General features: G+C 33.2%; 1 protein-coding gene across 3 annotated transcripts in view; it reads right to left on the reverse strand.

Annotated features, from left to right (window-relative positions):
* GUCY1A2 (guanylate cyclase 1 soluble subunit alpha 2) overlaps positions 1–16,436 on the reverse strand; it is a 365,900-nt gene that overhangs the window by 89,769 nt on the left and 259,695 nt on the right. For 2 of the 3 annotated variants that reach the window (XM_055272968.2, XM_055272971.2), the window contains exons 6-7: positions 15,518–15,661; positions 9,108–9,161 (exon numbers count right to left, since the gene is read on the reverse strand). In XM_055272968.2, the coding sequence (XP_055128943.1) occupies positions 9,108–9,161; positions 15,518–15,661 (198 nt within the window). The remainder of the gene's footprint in view (positions 1–9,107; positions 9,162–15,517; positions 15,662–16,436) is intronic. The other variant, XM_055272969.2, reaches the window with a different exon arrangement.

Below are 16,436 nucleotides of genomic sequence, written 5' to 3' on the forward strand. Positions count from 1 at the left end.
TGAATAATTGCCCCATATTCATAATGAGAGGCTCTCGCAGAAGGAAGACAGGAACTGGGGAAAGAATTAATAGTTTTAAAAGATTAAAAATGAAACAGTAAAAATAGTAATACACTGATAATAGAGAAATGACACTCAAGAGGTCAAGATAATTGGACCTTCTGCCACAGATTTGTGCAATTTTCCACCTCTTTCATGTCATAACCTCAAAACACACTTTCCAAATTATACGTCTTCTATCATGATGAACAGTTGCCAGAAAAAGAAAAACTACAAAATTATTTCTCCTTCTTCTGACCTTATCTTCTTCATTAGCTTGCCTGGTGAATTTCACATGTTCAGATCCTATTGCTAACTAACTAGTTAGATAACTTAAGTATAATCAAATACTTTTTTGATATCATCTTTTTATCATGTATGAAATGAGAGTTGATCTTCAAATTTCCAACTTTTAAAAGCTTACAAAATGTTAGTTATTCACAACTAAATTTCCTAAGCTACTATATAATTATCCTTTTGTAAATTATCTCTGGTGCATTTCTGGCTAAGCTAAACCACAAGAAAAGTAGGATGGGTGTCTTAGCCCCAGTTCAGTAAAGCAAAAAGGCTGAATTTACAGTTATAGTTGCAATGTTTCTTCAGACACCAGCAGCAAGTCAGAAAACATCTGGAGACCTCAGGCAAATACATTTGGCTCTAGAATCTGGCATAAATTGGCCATCAAAACAATGCCATAGAGATGGATAGAAATATGTTTGCCTGAGATAATTTTTAAATCTAAATATCAATCTACTTGAACACACTAATAACTTTCCCAGTGTAAAATAGGAGTTAGTAATTTTGGAGCAAATTTTTGAAGGCATAAACAACCCTTGAAGCACCAAGTTTAAAAGGGAAGCTTTGCCATGATTGTTTGTGGCTGACACATTACGCTTAGATTTCTGATAAACTGCATATTTTTAAAATATGGTATGACTCTTGCTTCCCTGGACAGGCCTTTTTAACCACAAAGTAAGAGGTTTCACAAACTACAGTTAAAATGAAGAGAAAAATAACACAGAACAATGTTTGGATATAGTGTGCTACAGTAACATAACTAACTAGTAAAGAGATTTTAATATAGCACAGGATGCTGCACTGCATAGAGCACAGTGTGATCACTGTAATCATAACCTCATAAAAGGTATTCTCACTGGTGTAATGAGGGAGGTCTACTTTACTTCATTATACTTTGGGTAGCAAAATTACTAATTTATATTTTGAGTGCTGGGGTAAAATATGAGCATGGGATAAGTTTAGTATGTTTCAAAAGGACAAGATTATGAATATGCAATTTAGAGTATGAGAAAGATGAGAAAACACAATAAAAGAAATGGAGAATACTATAAGTTTATTAAAAACCTGGAAGTCAATGTATTTACTTATTTATATATGAGGTAAAAGACATGGCAAAAAGTTGCAAATATAAAAGAATATTTACTTGTGCGGCAAAGGATCAGAGAGATAAAAACTATAATCATACAAAGATATAATAGCTATCACTGCCACAACTAAATAAAATTCTCTACTTTCTCTTACCAGTTGGCAACATTTAGTTTATTGAGCATGAATGTCTAGAACCATGATACAGCTTCTGTTAATTCATCAAATAATTCCTTAGGCTAATAAAACAGTCATAGTTCAAGACATTTGCACCCCAACAAAGGAGTACAAAGATTGAATGAAATTTACTAATACTGAAGAATTATTATGAAGAAAATTATTTTCTGGACTAAACGCTATTAAGTCAATTTAATTCCTTGATCTATTTTCTATATACTACATATAACTTGATTCTAATATTTTACATTTCCAGTTGTGTCCCTCTGAAAATATTTTAATTGGCATGAATTCTTTCCCATTGAAACTTTACAGTGATGATTTGTGACTCATTAAGCAGTAGTTTGCTCATATTAATTTCTGCCAGTATAATTTTCTTTTATGGTCATTATTTCTATAAACCCTCATTAGGCTGGCCAAATGTTTCACAGTGTAATTTTGTCAAAGACATTTGATGCTCCCACTAATTTTTAGCCAATAAAAATTTTTATTTTGTGCAGTTTTAGGCATTGCCTGCTGATTATTCCTGTGAACCAAATATATAAGTGAGAATTTGTGCTTACTTTAGAAATTATGAGTTATTTTAAGTATAGGAAACTTTAAAGAAGGAAAGAAAAATGGTCCATGATGGCAACTCCCATATAATTTCTATAGATACTAAAAGGCAATACATAAATAATTCATACATATATTGGGAAAGTGGGAACAGATATAAAACTATAAGATCAAAAATGGAAAAAGCTCTTTCCCCTAAGTTAGCCAGTATCAACAGTTTTACGTACATTATTCATAACAATGTAATTTTTGTTGGTAAGTCGTTCTTAGGTAATTCATGGAAAATTGATGGCACTTTTAGGAAATTGAGAGAGAAATGGAGGCTGAGCAGTCCCGAGAGTGGGGGTCAGTGAGAGATGGGTGAGACCAACTCAAAAAGGAAGGCAAACAGTATAGGAGGCAGAAAACAACATCAAATCTGTTAAAAGCTTGATGGAGGTGGGAGGAATAGAACCTGCATTTTCTTCCCTCCATAACTGTACTTTTTCATACATAAGATGCCAAGTACTATTGAAATAACTAAATATACGCTATTGCCTATTTGACATAGCTTTCAGATAAACTAACTAATTAAGGCAAACAAGTTGAATGGAATCCTAGAGTCAGAAAATCTGGGCGGTCAATTGAATTTTTGACTGAATGGATTTAAGTGACCAGATGTTTGGGTATTGTTGTAGACAGAATTTTGACTTGAGAGCCAAGAAAAAAAGCAGATTAGTATTTGGCACTCATGTAGTTCAGTCTGCAACTCAATTATGTGGTTTTGCACATGAGAGAAATTCAGTAAAGGCTTGCAGGCTGACTGATCAAACTATTTGACTACATTTTTCATTTTTAATCAGTGCTTTTCGTTATTGTAAATAAAAAATAATCTTAGATAACTTAATATCCAAAAAGGATCAACTGATACCATCTGGAAGATAATATGTCCAAAAGAGCAAATAATGCCTTTTGGATTCTCTGATACGGTTTTAAATTTCACTTTCCTAGTTTTTGGATTATTATGTTTCTACAAAAAGATCATTTCTTCTGTTTTTTATAAAAAGCTAATATTACAGAAGTGTATATTTCAATATTATTCCCAACTTAATTTTTTCTTCAGATATTTTGAAATTCTATAGAACTATCAATTTTCAACTCATTCTGTTAAATGTCAACATAATTGTCCTCATTATTTCAACATCTCGATGTAGAGTTACAGTCAAGAGCTTGCCTCGAGTTAGAATGCCTTCAAGACATTGCACTGCTATTACATCTTCACGCTTCTTTCTTAAGGAACAGGGAAAAGCAATAATTTTTTAAGGAAGATTAAAGTTACTAACTTAGTCATAAGATTAGAAATCATATTAAATACATTCTAATTGTATTGTGAGTGGCAGTATAGGGTAATGGTTAAGAGTATGGACTTTGAAGTCAAACAGATTTGAATTCCAATTCTGAATCAATTCTTATTTAGTATTATTATTTACTCTTGACAAAAAGTCCCTTAACCTTTCAGTCTTGGTTTTCCCATTTATAAATAGAGATAACATCTAATTCATGGCCCATGATTGTTCTAATAATTATGTATATACAGTACAGGCATATTTCACAAATATGAAAATATGCCTAAAACATACACATACATGTAAATAGTTATACAGGTGTATGTGTATATGTATATATATTAGGAAGGGAGAGGACATGTAAGACAGAGAGTGCCCACGCACTCTAGCTCAGCATAATGCTGAGCACGTAGTAAGCACTAGGTGAGAAGTAACTCTTGTTATTAAGTACTCAGGTAGTAAAATTCTACTCTGGGCATCCTCCAGTTTCCTATAATGAAAAAAAGCAAAGCTTTTTTTTTTTTTCCCAAACAGTTATATCTGGATTCAAATTTAGTTCTGCAACTGGCTAGCTACATAACCTTGATCAAATTACATAAACTTTCTAAATCTCAAATTCTTTAAATGTAAAATAAGATTAATGAAACTTACTTGGCAGCATTTTTTTTTTTTGGGCGGGGGGTGGGGGGGCAGGAATAAAAAAGTGCATAAAGACGTGGCACAAGTCTGACATCTGGAAAGTGTGCAATATGCATTTTTTTCCTCTATAATCTCACACATATTTTTAACCCCTGATGTCTTTTATCTTTTAAGTATATAAAAATTGCATATATGCCCTTCATAGTTGTTGTGTAGATTAAGTGAGATAATATGTAAACTGTCAAGCTAACCACTACCACACAGTTGGTTTTTAATGCCTTTCATCCCCACTTCCCTAAGAACATATGAAATCTACAAAAACACCAAAATAATGTAGGTCTGAATGTAAATGACATCTTGAATATTTGCTCTACAAAGAATTATATTTCTAAAAGCCTAACCCAAACCTCTCGATGTTAAGGTGGAAAGGGTATTGAGAGGAAACTGAGTCTATTTCTCCTTCCTCACCAAGTTAGTAATTTGTAGTTGTTGGTTCCATAGACTGTAATTCTTGGGAGGATCAGGGATGTACCTGGTTTGCTTACCCTCACATTCCTAATACCTAACCAATTGTTTAGAAAACAATAAGCATTCAAAAAACATTTGTTGAATAAATGAGTAAAAGTCGCTGCCAGCAAGGCTCCAGCCAGATTCATGTAGAATCAGGCTTCATGTGAGTTGAAACAGCAAGCCTCCAAAGTAAGCCTTTTCTCCCTTGGGACACCCCATGCATACTCTGGACCTGTGTTTCTAACAACCTCCTGATTACATGGTCATTTGACCATCAAAATTACTCTGTTTCTTCAACTTCAGGAGGTTCCCCACTAAGAACTATTTGCATGTATTTTGGAATTTGTCAAAATTACCATATTTCCCTAAAGAGTCTGAATTAATGAGGTTTTCTAAATTCATTTTTTATGATTGGTTTAACCTCTGAACAAACACATTAAAGCCAAGTGATAAAGCAAAATAATTTCTTAAAATGGAATCTACATGTAAATTTGGTCTTGTAACATTTACACACAAGGTGACAATTTCTGATGCAGTAGGAAGCATTACAAATGTGCAGAAATGAATTCAGCCATTAGGAAAAAGCAAGAGTTGCTAGGAAAACCACATTCCAAATAAGGAATATTGTAGTGGTGACCCAGACAAGTACCATATGCCTGACATGACATCAACAAAAAGCTTAACATATTTTGAAAAGCACTTGTGACACTGAATTGTTAGTACCACATTTGCAACTCAGGTGATTAAAGAGTTACCTTCCAGTGTCTCAAAAATTCAATTGTAGGAACAGAAAAATACAAGACCTAAGTGAGTTAATAATAATGAAAGATTCTTCCTAGGGCTAACCAAGTTTTTTCTGCATGTTTTTCTGCATCTTTGGTATACTGTGTGTCATGACCTTACCAAGTTGAATGAAGCTTATTCAGTTTTTAAAATAATCTACTTTTTAAGTCCATACCTTCTATTTCTATGTGTTTATATTGAATGTATGCACATAAAAAGACTTTAAAGATATATAAATAAAAATGTAAAATATGGCTATAATTGGTTGGTAAATTATAGGTGATTTTAACTATGTTCTGTAATACTAGTTTTCAGAGATCATTTTATTGTAATTTTAGAAAACTAATAAAGAGATTAAATAATTTTTAAACTTTTATTTGAAACGAGATATGAGATCTCAAAACAACAGGTCAAAAAGGTAAAAGCTAACTAAATCAATAGTATGATTAGCACGCAGATAGCACATTACTGTCTTATGTATTGTATCTTGCTATTTTCATGTCATTTTTCATATTGTAAGAGTCAGGCTACTCATGTTGGCCTATATGCATATAGCCTTAAAAGAGACTAAGTTAAAGTGTCAGTAAAAGATTAAAAACCCATTCAAAAACACCTAAAAAAGGGACCATATGCTAAAGATAATGGGCTAACCTCCTAAATGGGTTGATGAAATCACATTTACTGTCTCTACGGTGGAAAAAATTGGCAGATGGAGATTCCCATTCTTTACATAAACGTCAGATAAATAAAAACATGAGCTTCCTAACTGCTTGGAAGTTTCACACTTCTAAAGCACACCACACAAAAATCAAATAAAAATGAGTGAATTTGCTAATATAACTTTTAGCCTCTTCTATGGACATTGTTTCTGGAGACAAGAGGCAGGATAAAATACATGAAATAGATTATAACTAACTTATTTAAAGGTAGTTATCCTCATAGTGATAATATTTAACTAACAAAATACTCAAACCATGCCTCCACTAAAGAATATATTTTTCTTCCAAAAATGTGAAAGTCAAGACTGCTGCACAAAATCAAACTAAGCAATTTTGTGCTTTGCATGCACAGTTTCATGTGAATCAGTTTAGCTTTTTTTCCATCACTCGATTTTGTTTTTCCTTTCACTAACTTATTAACTATTCTTTCTTGTAGCATAAATATGCAAATATATTCACAAAAAGACTGCTTGGGAAATCTGTTTGACAAATATCATAATAAAACTTTTCAGTAAGACTAGCATTTTTAGAAATGTATGCCTGATAGACTATTTTATAGTCTGAAAATATGATTAAAATTCTGTGATTATATACAATTGGAATCTTTCATGATTACAGATAAAAGCTAAAATAAACTAGCAGTGGAATTCTGTCTCATTGACATACACATCACAGATACAATATTGTGTTTTAAATCATTATGCTGATATCTTATGGAGGAATTGTAAGGCATTAAGGATGCTCTGTCTATTAAAGTTCAGCATTACAGCATCATGTCAGAAGAGTAATTCTATAATTAAAACAAATAATGTGCTCAATAAGTAGATTTGTCTATAAATAAATTTGTGTATTAAAGTTCAGCACTATAGCATCATGCCAGAAGAGTAATTCTATGCTTAAAACAAATGTGCTCAATAAATAAAAATAATTAAATAGAATATGACCTAATCTTTAAATTCAATGACTACCCTATGAAATAATGTAAATATAAAACGTTTAAATATGTAGCTTCTGCATTACAATCCACAACAAACAATAAACAAGGGGAAAATATAGAAAAAAAAGCAGAGCATCATGACTAATACATCCCCCACCCAATCTGGCCAGTGATTGCAGTTTACAAAATGATAGAAATAACACTCATTTTTTTCACATAACTGAATTTAATCAATCCCAATCTCTCTCTCTCTCTTTCTAGACAAGGTATTGTTATGCTGTCCAGCACAGGCTGGTGTCTAACTCCTGGATTAAAGCAATCCTCCCTCCTCAGCTTCTCGAGTATCTGGGACTACAGGTATGCCCCACCACCACCACCACATGCAGCTAGAATGTCTCTTACTTTCTAATTTAAAAACAAATTATTTTATTTTTGGATGGAATACCTTTAAAATAGAGAACTTATTTCTACTTTTTCAAAGAGGACATCTAACATACATTTAAATTTCTTGAAGACTAAAGCCATGAAAAGTCTAACTTTAATGGAATATTCAAGGCAATAGGAAGATTTGACAATATAAATGTTATTTAACATGCTTTTATTTAATGTATACACAGTATATATATTAGAAGCTCTGATTAACTATTTTTTATGCTTATTTTCTTCATTTACAAACTGGAAATAATAGCAATACTTCCTTCACAGAATTATTTTGAAACTTAGCATATATACATATAAAATAGCAGGTTATATCATTTGCATTACCCTATGCTGGTCAGCTAACAAACTAATGAAAAATTTTTGTACCAAGATATGGCAGAAGATAAACCTGAGAAGTGAACAGTAAACTTGGCGGTGCTTTTATCCTATGGGCATCTTCTGGCTCCAGAAAATGTAATGGAAAGATTGAGAAGCTGAGCAGCATTTTTGACAGCCAGGGCTAAGGGAACATAAACTGGAGCCTAAGAATTCCTAGGGCAAAGACGTTAGAAAGCCCTCCCCACTTTGAGATGGGACCATGACCACAAGTATAAGGGTAATACCAAAACATAGAGGTGAACCAGAAGTAGACAGGTCCTCACAGAGACCAAAACCCAGCTTTAAATCTCCTGATCGCTGACTGCTAGAGCCCCTAGTCTCTTTCAAGAAGCACACTAAAATTTCCCTGCAAAATCACCCTAAGTCTTAAATTATTTCTATAATATTTTATATACAATCTCCAGCACTCAAACAAAAAAAAGTGTAATTAGTCACACAGGAAACAAGTAACATGACTGAAAATTAAGTGAAAGAACAAATGATGTAATAGACTGCAGGAGTTCTAGAGACTGACTTACCAGGAGAAGCATTTATAATCATTACAGATGATTTATTCAAGAAAATAAATAAAAACAGTATGAAAAATTTTGTCAGATAAATGGAACTGCAAAACACTATAAACTGCTATAATCAGCATTTAAGCATCAAGTGGATGAGTTTAATAAATAATTTTTACAACCAACTGAGGGAAGTATTGGCAAGTTAGAAAATAGATCTAAGGAGAGTATATAGAATGAGGCATTGATTATTAAAAGGAAGCAAACTACAGAAGAGACTCATAACTTTGCTGGTACACTCACAAATATTAATACTTTAAATAAATACTTTTTAAAAACAAACAAATTTATAGTTCCAAATAAATTTACTATGCAGAATGATAAATCTATCGGAAAATATATCTAGTCGTAAGTTTCACCAGTAATATTATATAGTATTTTTCCATATTGTTACAATAGAACAGTGACTTATGAAAACTGCTACTGTATGTATTATCTAGGAGATTAAAAGCAAATTTAAATACTTCTAATTGATAAACATGAGAAATGAGGATAACTGGGATCAGTATCTTAACAGTAATTTTATATAATGCCTATGTAGTTTTTTCTGACCCCTTAGGTTTTTCTCCTTATATGATTTTAATCTAAATGCGATTAAAAAGTACTAATTTGAGTTTTATAAATAAATAATTATCAAAGAATCTTAGAAAATTAATTAGGTTACCAAATACAGTCGACCCTGTGTATCCACAGATTTCACATCTGCATGTTCAACCAACTGTGGATTAAAAATATGGCATTAAAAAAATAAAATTGAAATATAAACAAACAAAAATAATTCAACAATTAAAACTACAAACAAAATGATATAGTATTACAATGATTTATATAGCATTTACTTTTTGTTAGGTATTATAAGTAATGTAAGAGACTTGCAGCCCTTATATTAAGTAGTGTTGTATATGCATATAACCTATGGACATCCTACCACATACTTTAAATCTTTAAATCCTCTGTAGATTACTTATAATATGTAACATGTTGTAAATAATGAGTAAATAGTTGTTATGCTGTATTATTTAGAGAATGACAAGGAAAAAATGTCTATACATGTTCAGTACTGAAGCAACTATCACTGGCCTACCTACATTTTGACCCACAGTTGGCTGAATCAGAGGATGCAGAACTCATGGATATGGAGTGCCAACTGTAATTGGCTTTTCTTTTTTCCTAAATACAGTCTCAGGCTGAAATCTGATAGGGTTAATTAAATATTGCAATATTTCCAAAACCCAAATCCCTCCAAATATTAAAATAACATCAGGTTTCCTTTGCAAATAGCAAAAACTATTTAAAAATTAAAAATTAATTAGAGAATAATTATTGCATAATCTCAAAAAATCTTGTAAGCTCATTAAAAGTTGAAGCTTAAGGAGCTATAATTTACTGTGTTACAATACATGTAAATTGTACATTAATATTCCTGCTTTTGCACCAGTCAGTAATACTAATGTGTTTAGCAATCTCAATTGCAAATCAGGGAAATGCTATGAGTCTTTTTCTCATAGCATTTCCCTGATTTGCAATTGAGATTGCTAAACACATTAGTATTACAACATGATTACACATTGTTTAACTCTAGTTCACAATGTTTCCTCCACACTTGCCTCATTATATAAAATGCACTGTCTTTGAACTAATGAAGAAAATTTGAATTTGTATGCCTATGAGATAAAATTTAATGAAAATAGTTTTCAAACTAAGTACAGAATTAAAAGACATTTGGACATACTCAATATTCTTCAAAAGCCTTAAATCGTGAAAATGCTATTTGTCTTTCTCATATACCCTAGGCACATTTTCTAGTTAATCCTTGACCCAACTTCCCTTTCCCTATCAACAGTGTTTTTTAAAGAAGGAATAAATCATAGGCAGTAATAAATATTTGGTTATTTTAATCAAAGTGTGGTTAAACTATTAGTACAAGTTAGCCAGTGAGCACTAAAAACTATTCAAAATACCTTTGGGTTCACTAGATTAGAGAACAGTGTAAAGTAATACATTTTTCTAGTGAATTCACAGTTTGCTAGTGCAAACAAGGAAGAGAGAATATAAATATAATTTTACTTTTCAATTGTCTACTGTTTAAAATGTAAAAATTCAGTCCTGGCATGGTGGCTCATGCCTGTAATCCCAACATTTTGGGAGGCTGAGGCAGGAGGACTGCTTGAGGCCAGGAGTTCACGACCAGCCTGGGCAACATAGGGAGACCCCCATCTCTACTAAAAAAATTTTTTTAAATAGGTGTGGTTCCATGTTTGTGGTCCCAGCTACTTTAGAGACTGAGTTGGGAGGATCCCTTGAGCACAGGAGGTTGAGGCTGTAGTAAGCTGTGATGGTGCCACTGCACTCCAGCCTGGACAACAGAGCAAGACCCTGTGTCTCGAGGGAAAAAAAAAAAGAAAATCAGATTCTCCCTTGAGAAGAATAAAAAGGAAATAGTCATAATGCTGTTCTTCCATATTTTCAGCCAGCAGAAGAAATACCATATTGATCCAGGGTGAAAAAGTTCTAATTACTTTTTATAAAAGCAGTTCTAATTAAAGTCAACATGAACTGATTTTTCAGAATGTATTGTATAGATAGACCATACTTATGGATGCTTTATAGATATAGTCTAGAAGTAGCCTCTGAGTTTCATTAGAGTACTTATTGAATGATAATTTACTTGAGTATTTATAAACTGAAAAAACAAAATGCTACATTCTCTGGTTATTTTCAAAATTAAAAAAACATAAATGCAGGCAGTTTTACAATTAGTGAGTCAAGGGCATTACCAATCATTTCCAAGCAATTGTATATGACAATTTTGGCTCCTATTTCCCCTCATTACAGGATGCCTTAAAGGTTCATAAAACCACATACAAATTATCAATTTACTTTTCAAAGTCTGGTTTCAGTTTTAGTCAATTATTGCAATTATAATAACTTGTAATTTAAATCACCTAAAAACTTACATAATTTGAGGTAAACACTAAGCTATCACATATCAACTCTACTACAACACCCCAACAGTTTTATAATAAAAGATTCTCTCAATAAGTTTGGAAATGTTCCCACAGCACCAAGCTAGAAGGCAATTTAAAATCAAATTAATATGCTGAAAAATAATCCCAAATCATGCAAATACTATAAATTAGTAACAAAACTAAAATTACTAAGGTGGTTTATTATTTTGAATTCTCTTTCTGCATTCTTATTAAATCTTTATGGACATTTCCTCTTCTGATTTAATAAGACTATCTGATTCATAAGAAATAGCTAATATTAAATCCCACAAATGAAAATATTGATGAACACACTGTAAAACACAATTCCCTGGTTTTGTTCTCGGGTAATTTAACTGTACTATGACAATGCTAAATTCAATACAAACATACTCTCCATAAAAGAAAATCCAACATCAAAAACAATCCCAAATGAGAAGCCTGTGCAGCTGGTAGTCTTGAAAATTTAAGAACTGATTAGTTCAATCTGGAATGTTTATATTTGCAGTGTGCAGCAAATCTGAGACAGTATTTCTTTTGTTTGTTTTCCTGGCAGTGGCAGAAGTACTATTCATATATTTGAATAACTCAATAATTATGCCCTGAGGGAACTTAAACTAGATTTTTATTTTTAACGCTTTTCATCATTAAAACTCTGATAGGAGTGGTTAGAAAACTCTCTTTCCACTTTTAAATGGTTAAATATGAACATATAAGTGCATATTAAAGAAGAGTAACAAAAAAATTTTATACTATGTTTATTTTCCCTATTGCATCGTCTTACTTCCCATCATCTTTCCCTCAGAGATAAGCACCAGCTTGAATTTTGTATTAATCATTCCCTTTTTTTTTTTACACTTTTTGCCATCAATGCAGGTATTTCTAAATAGAATTGTTTCCATTTTTCCAGTTTTAAACTTTAGTTAAGTGGAATAATACTACAGCATTCTTTAATGACTTTTGTTCAAGATTATGTTTTTGACATTCATCCATGTTGATGTCAGTAGCTGAGGTCATTCATATTCCCAACTATATGGTATACCAAGGCATAAATATATCACAGTATCTATCCCACTGTTGATGGATCTTTGAATTAGCTGGAGTTTCAGACTATTACAAAAACTATTCTTGTGTGTGACTTTTTCTACACGTGCACAAGTACTTCCCTTGTACATGTGTAAACATCTAGGAGACGAAATGCTGTGTTGTAGGACATGCAAAAGTTAAACTTTACCAGGTAATGCCAAGTAAATTGTACCATTTATACTTCCACTAGCTATGGGTATGATTTCCTGCTGCTACAGATCCTCACCAACAGTGGCACTGTCAGACTTTCAAAGTTGTGTCAAACTAGTAGGGAGAAATGCTATATGATAGTGTTGTAAATTTCTATTAATTTGATTACCGACAAGGTTAACTAGATACTTATTGATTACATGTGTCACAAAAAATATTCTCCTAGTTTGTAGTTGTATTTTAATTTTTTAGTTCTTCTTAACAGGAAGGTTTTAATTTTAATGCTCTAAACTTTTATATTATGATTTGCAAATTTTTGACCTGATGAGTTCACAAAAAATCCTTCCCTACTTGTCAAAATTTTCTAATGACAAATTTATAGTTTTATAATATGAATTTTTACATTTACCTCCCCACACCAAGAATTGATTTATATAAAGATTCATCAAGTACAATACCAATTTCAATTAGTTTTCTTCATGAATAGCCAATAGTCCCCCAAGCATTTATTGAATACCTTGTCCTTTTCACACCAATCAATGTCACTTTTATAATTTTTTTTTTTTTGAGACGGAGTCTCGCTCTGTCGCCCAGGCTGGAGTGCAATGGTGCAACTCGGTTCACAGCAACCTCTGCCACCCGGGTTCAAGCAATTCTCTGCCTCAGCCTCCAGAGTAGCTGGGATTACAGACACCTGCCACTACACCCGGCTAATTTTTTGTATTTTTAGTACAGACAGGGTTTCACCATCTTGGCCAGGCTGGTCTTGAACTCCTGACCTTGTGATCCACCCCCTCAGCCTCCCTAAGTGCTGGGATTACAGGCGTGAGCCACCGCGCCCAGCCTGTTACTGTTATAATTTATCAATTGCTCTTTTTCTCTGATGCCCTGCAGTCTCATTAAGATGGGTTTAGTTTTGGATTCCTATGGCTTAACGTTTGCAGAATTCTTTGGAAGTACTGTGTCTGGGTACTGATTACTGTGGGTACTGACTGACATCTTTTAATAGTTCCTGAAAATAATTCTCTTTTTTGTATTCACTCTGTTACCTCCATTTGGAACCTCAATTGAATATATATTACATCTTTCCACTCTCTCCACCCTGTCTCCCACATATTTTATATTTTACATTCTCTTATTCATATTCCCCATTTTTAAATATCTGAACTTAGTTACTGATAATTTCTTCAGTTCTTTTAGTGAACAAATTCTTGCTTCATCTATGTCTAATCTGCTTTTAAACTTGTCCACTTTGTTCTCTTAAGCATTATGTTGATTGCTTAGAAGTCCTCTGATTCTTTCCCAAGTCTTGTACCTTTCTCACAGTTTTCAGCTCCTCTTTTTATTTTATAGTTACGTTAAAAATTGTCATTTTAATTCTATGTCTGATAAGTTTGATATCTGAAAACATCCCAGATAAGTTTGTTCACATCTATAATTTCCCCTGGTTCTTCCCCATAGTACTTTGTTTTCGTGTGTGTGTGTGGCTTTTTTCTTTTGTTTTTGGTATTATGTTATTACTCATTTTAAGAACCTTTATCTTCCAGGTGGGTTAAATGTAAAAAATCATACTATAAAACTGCAAATTTATCATTAGGAAATTCTGACTTAAGTCGGGAAGGATTTTTTGTGAACTAGTCAGGTCAAAAATTTACAAATTATAAAAGAAAATATGTGTCATTTAAAACATTAAAATTAAACCTTCTGGCTTATCAAGAACAACTAAAAGATAAAAATACAACCACAAACTAGGACCTTATTTTTTACAACACATGGAATCTGTGGAAATAATTTGAGGATAGGATGGAAGTTGGCATCCTCCAGGGGGAAATAGTATTTCCTAGTTTCCTTCTATCATTGCTAATAACAGGGCTCTTAAGTTCAATTCACCAATTACGTTTTTTTTTCAATCTACACACATAGTGTAATTGTCAGGTTTTTCTTTTTCCTATGAGCTCAGAGAAGTGCCTAATAGTTTTTTTAAAAATATTTTTTGATATATTTAACGCAACATTTTCATAATTTTAATCAGATGGATTGTTCAGGGTCCCCAATCTGCTATAACGCCAAAACTAGAATGGTACTCATATTTTTAGCCATTTCCTGCGCCCCACCACCACCCCCGTGTTTTCTTAACTCTTAGCTGGTAAGCTGTTATAAAAGGGTGGACTTGAATACAAGTTTACTTCCCCAAATATAAGATTTCTGATTTCAAAGTAATGACACTTCTGGGATCCATCATTGGGCTCAAGCAGAAATATGGTAGATGACCTCATTCATTCCCAGAGGCAGACCTCAGATTGCAGACCATCAGAACCAAGAGTACAATACACCAGGATCTGGACTTTCCACTGTTTTTAAAGTTTTCACAGTTACTAGGCTGCAATCTTCAAACTCTGCCACAAGAAAATCTCCAGAAGTAACTCTGAGGTCTGAAGTTTCACAAGGAATACCTGTATACTATCTACAGGAAGTTGTGCAGGTCCTCCATTTTCTTGCTTTTTTTGTGTTTTGCTTCTTGAATTACCTCTAAAACTCCAAATCTCATCATCATTCTTGCTTGGATTTGGTGACCTGGTCACTGACAGTAAGTTCTTCCCTTGGGCCTAATCTTTTAGCTCTTTCTTTCCTCCACAGTAATTTGCCTTCCACAAACCTTTTCCTATCTTGGTCCTATTCCATTTGTTCTTTTCCTGGATTTATGAGTTATCTCTAGTCACTCCTTGTCCTCCTTAAGCACCCAACTTGTCTAGATCTGTAAATTACAAAAAGTGGAACTTGGAAGGGAATTATTTGCCTCCTCCAGTTAATGGTGCACTTACTACTCAAACTAGATTGTTGGGAGGGTTACCTGAATAGGTCTTCCATCAGGTGTCAGCACCTCTTCTGAAAGTTCCATCATCTTCAACGCCATCAGAGCAATGGGTTTAGCATGGCAGAGGCTTTTTCTGTGGAGCCCTGCTGCAACACAGTAGGCATCACCTATTGTTTCCACCTGCAGCAATCAGACAAATCAAATGCAAACGTATGATAATGAGCCTGAAGAGAAATGATTAGTTATCTGCAATCACAAATGTTGCTGAAAACCATGTCGGCAAAACATCAATAAATTAAGCAATTAGACAACTGCGTATAATCACAGCAGAGTTTGCAAACAGCCACAGTCAAATACTGACATCTCACTCCAGGGTTGTTCATTAACATTATCACTAGAGATGATCATTGAAATTAGGAACAGCTATAATATAAAATAATTATCCCCCACGAAAATAGAACTGTCAGTATTTTGCCTAGATAATTTCCAAATAATCGCCTTTTCCAGAGCCATCCCTTCATCTCCTTCCAACTTTCAAGTATTCCTGTGGAAAGTATTTTTTTCCCAGTTTTTCCACCTGAAGAAAATTGTTCCACACTTTTAGATATATCTGTAATTTTTCATCAGGTCTGTTCTTTCTTACTCTTAAAAATTGTAATGCCTAATGTTTCTTAAATATTCATACTCCATACCATTAATTGTGTCAACCACTTTATGTACATTGTCTCATTTTATCTTCACAAATTTCCTACATGAAAGAAACAAGTATTGGGCCGGGTGCAGTGGCTCACACCTGTAATCCCAGCACTTTGGGAGGCTGAGGCAGCAGATCACAAGGTCACCAGATCGAGACCATCCTCCAACATGGTAAAACCCCATCTCTACTAAAAATACAAAAAATTAACTGGGCATGATGGTGTGTGCCTGTGGTCCCAGCTAGTAGGGAGGCTGAGGC

Source organism: Symphalangus syndactylus, chromosome 3 (genome assembly GCF_028878055.3).
Source record: "Symphalangus syndactylus isolate Jambi chromosome 3, NHGRI_mSymSyn1-v2.1_pri, whole genome shotgun sequence".
Lineage (NCBI taxonomy): Eukaryota > Metazoa > Chordata > Mammalia > Primates > Hylobatidae > Symphalangus > Symphalangus syndactylus.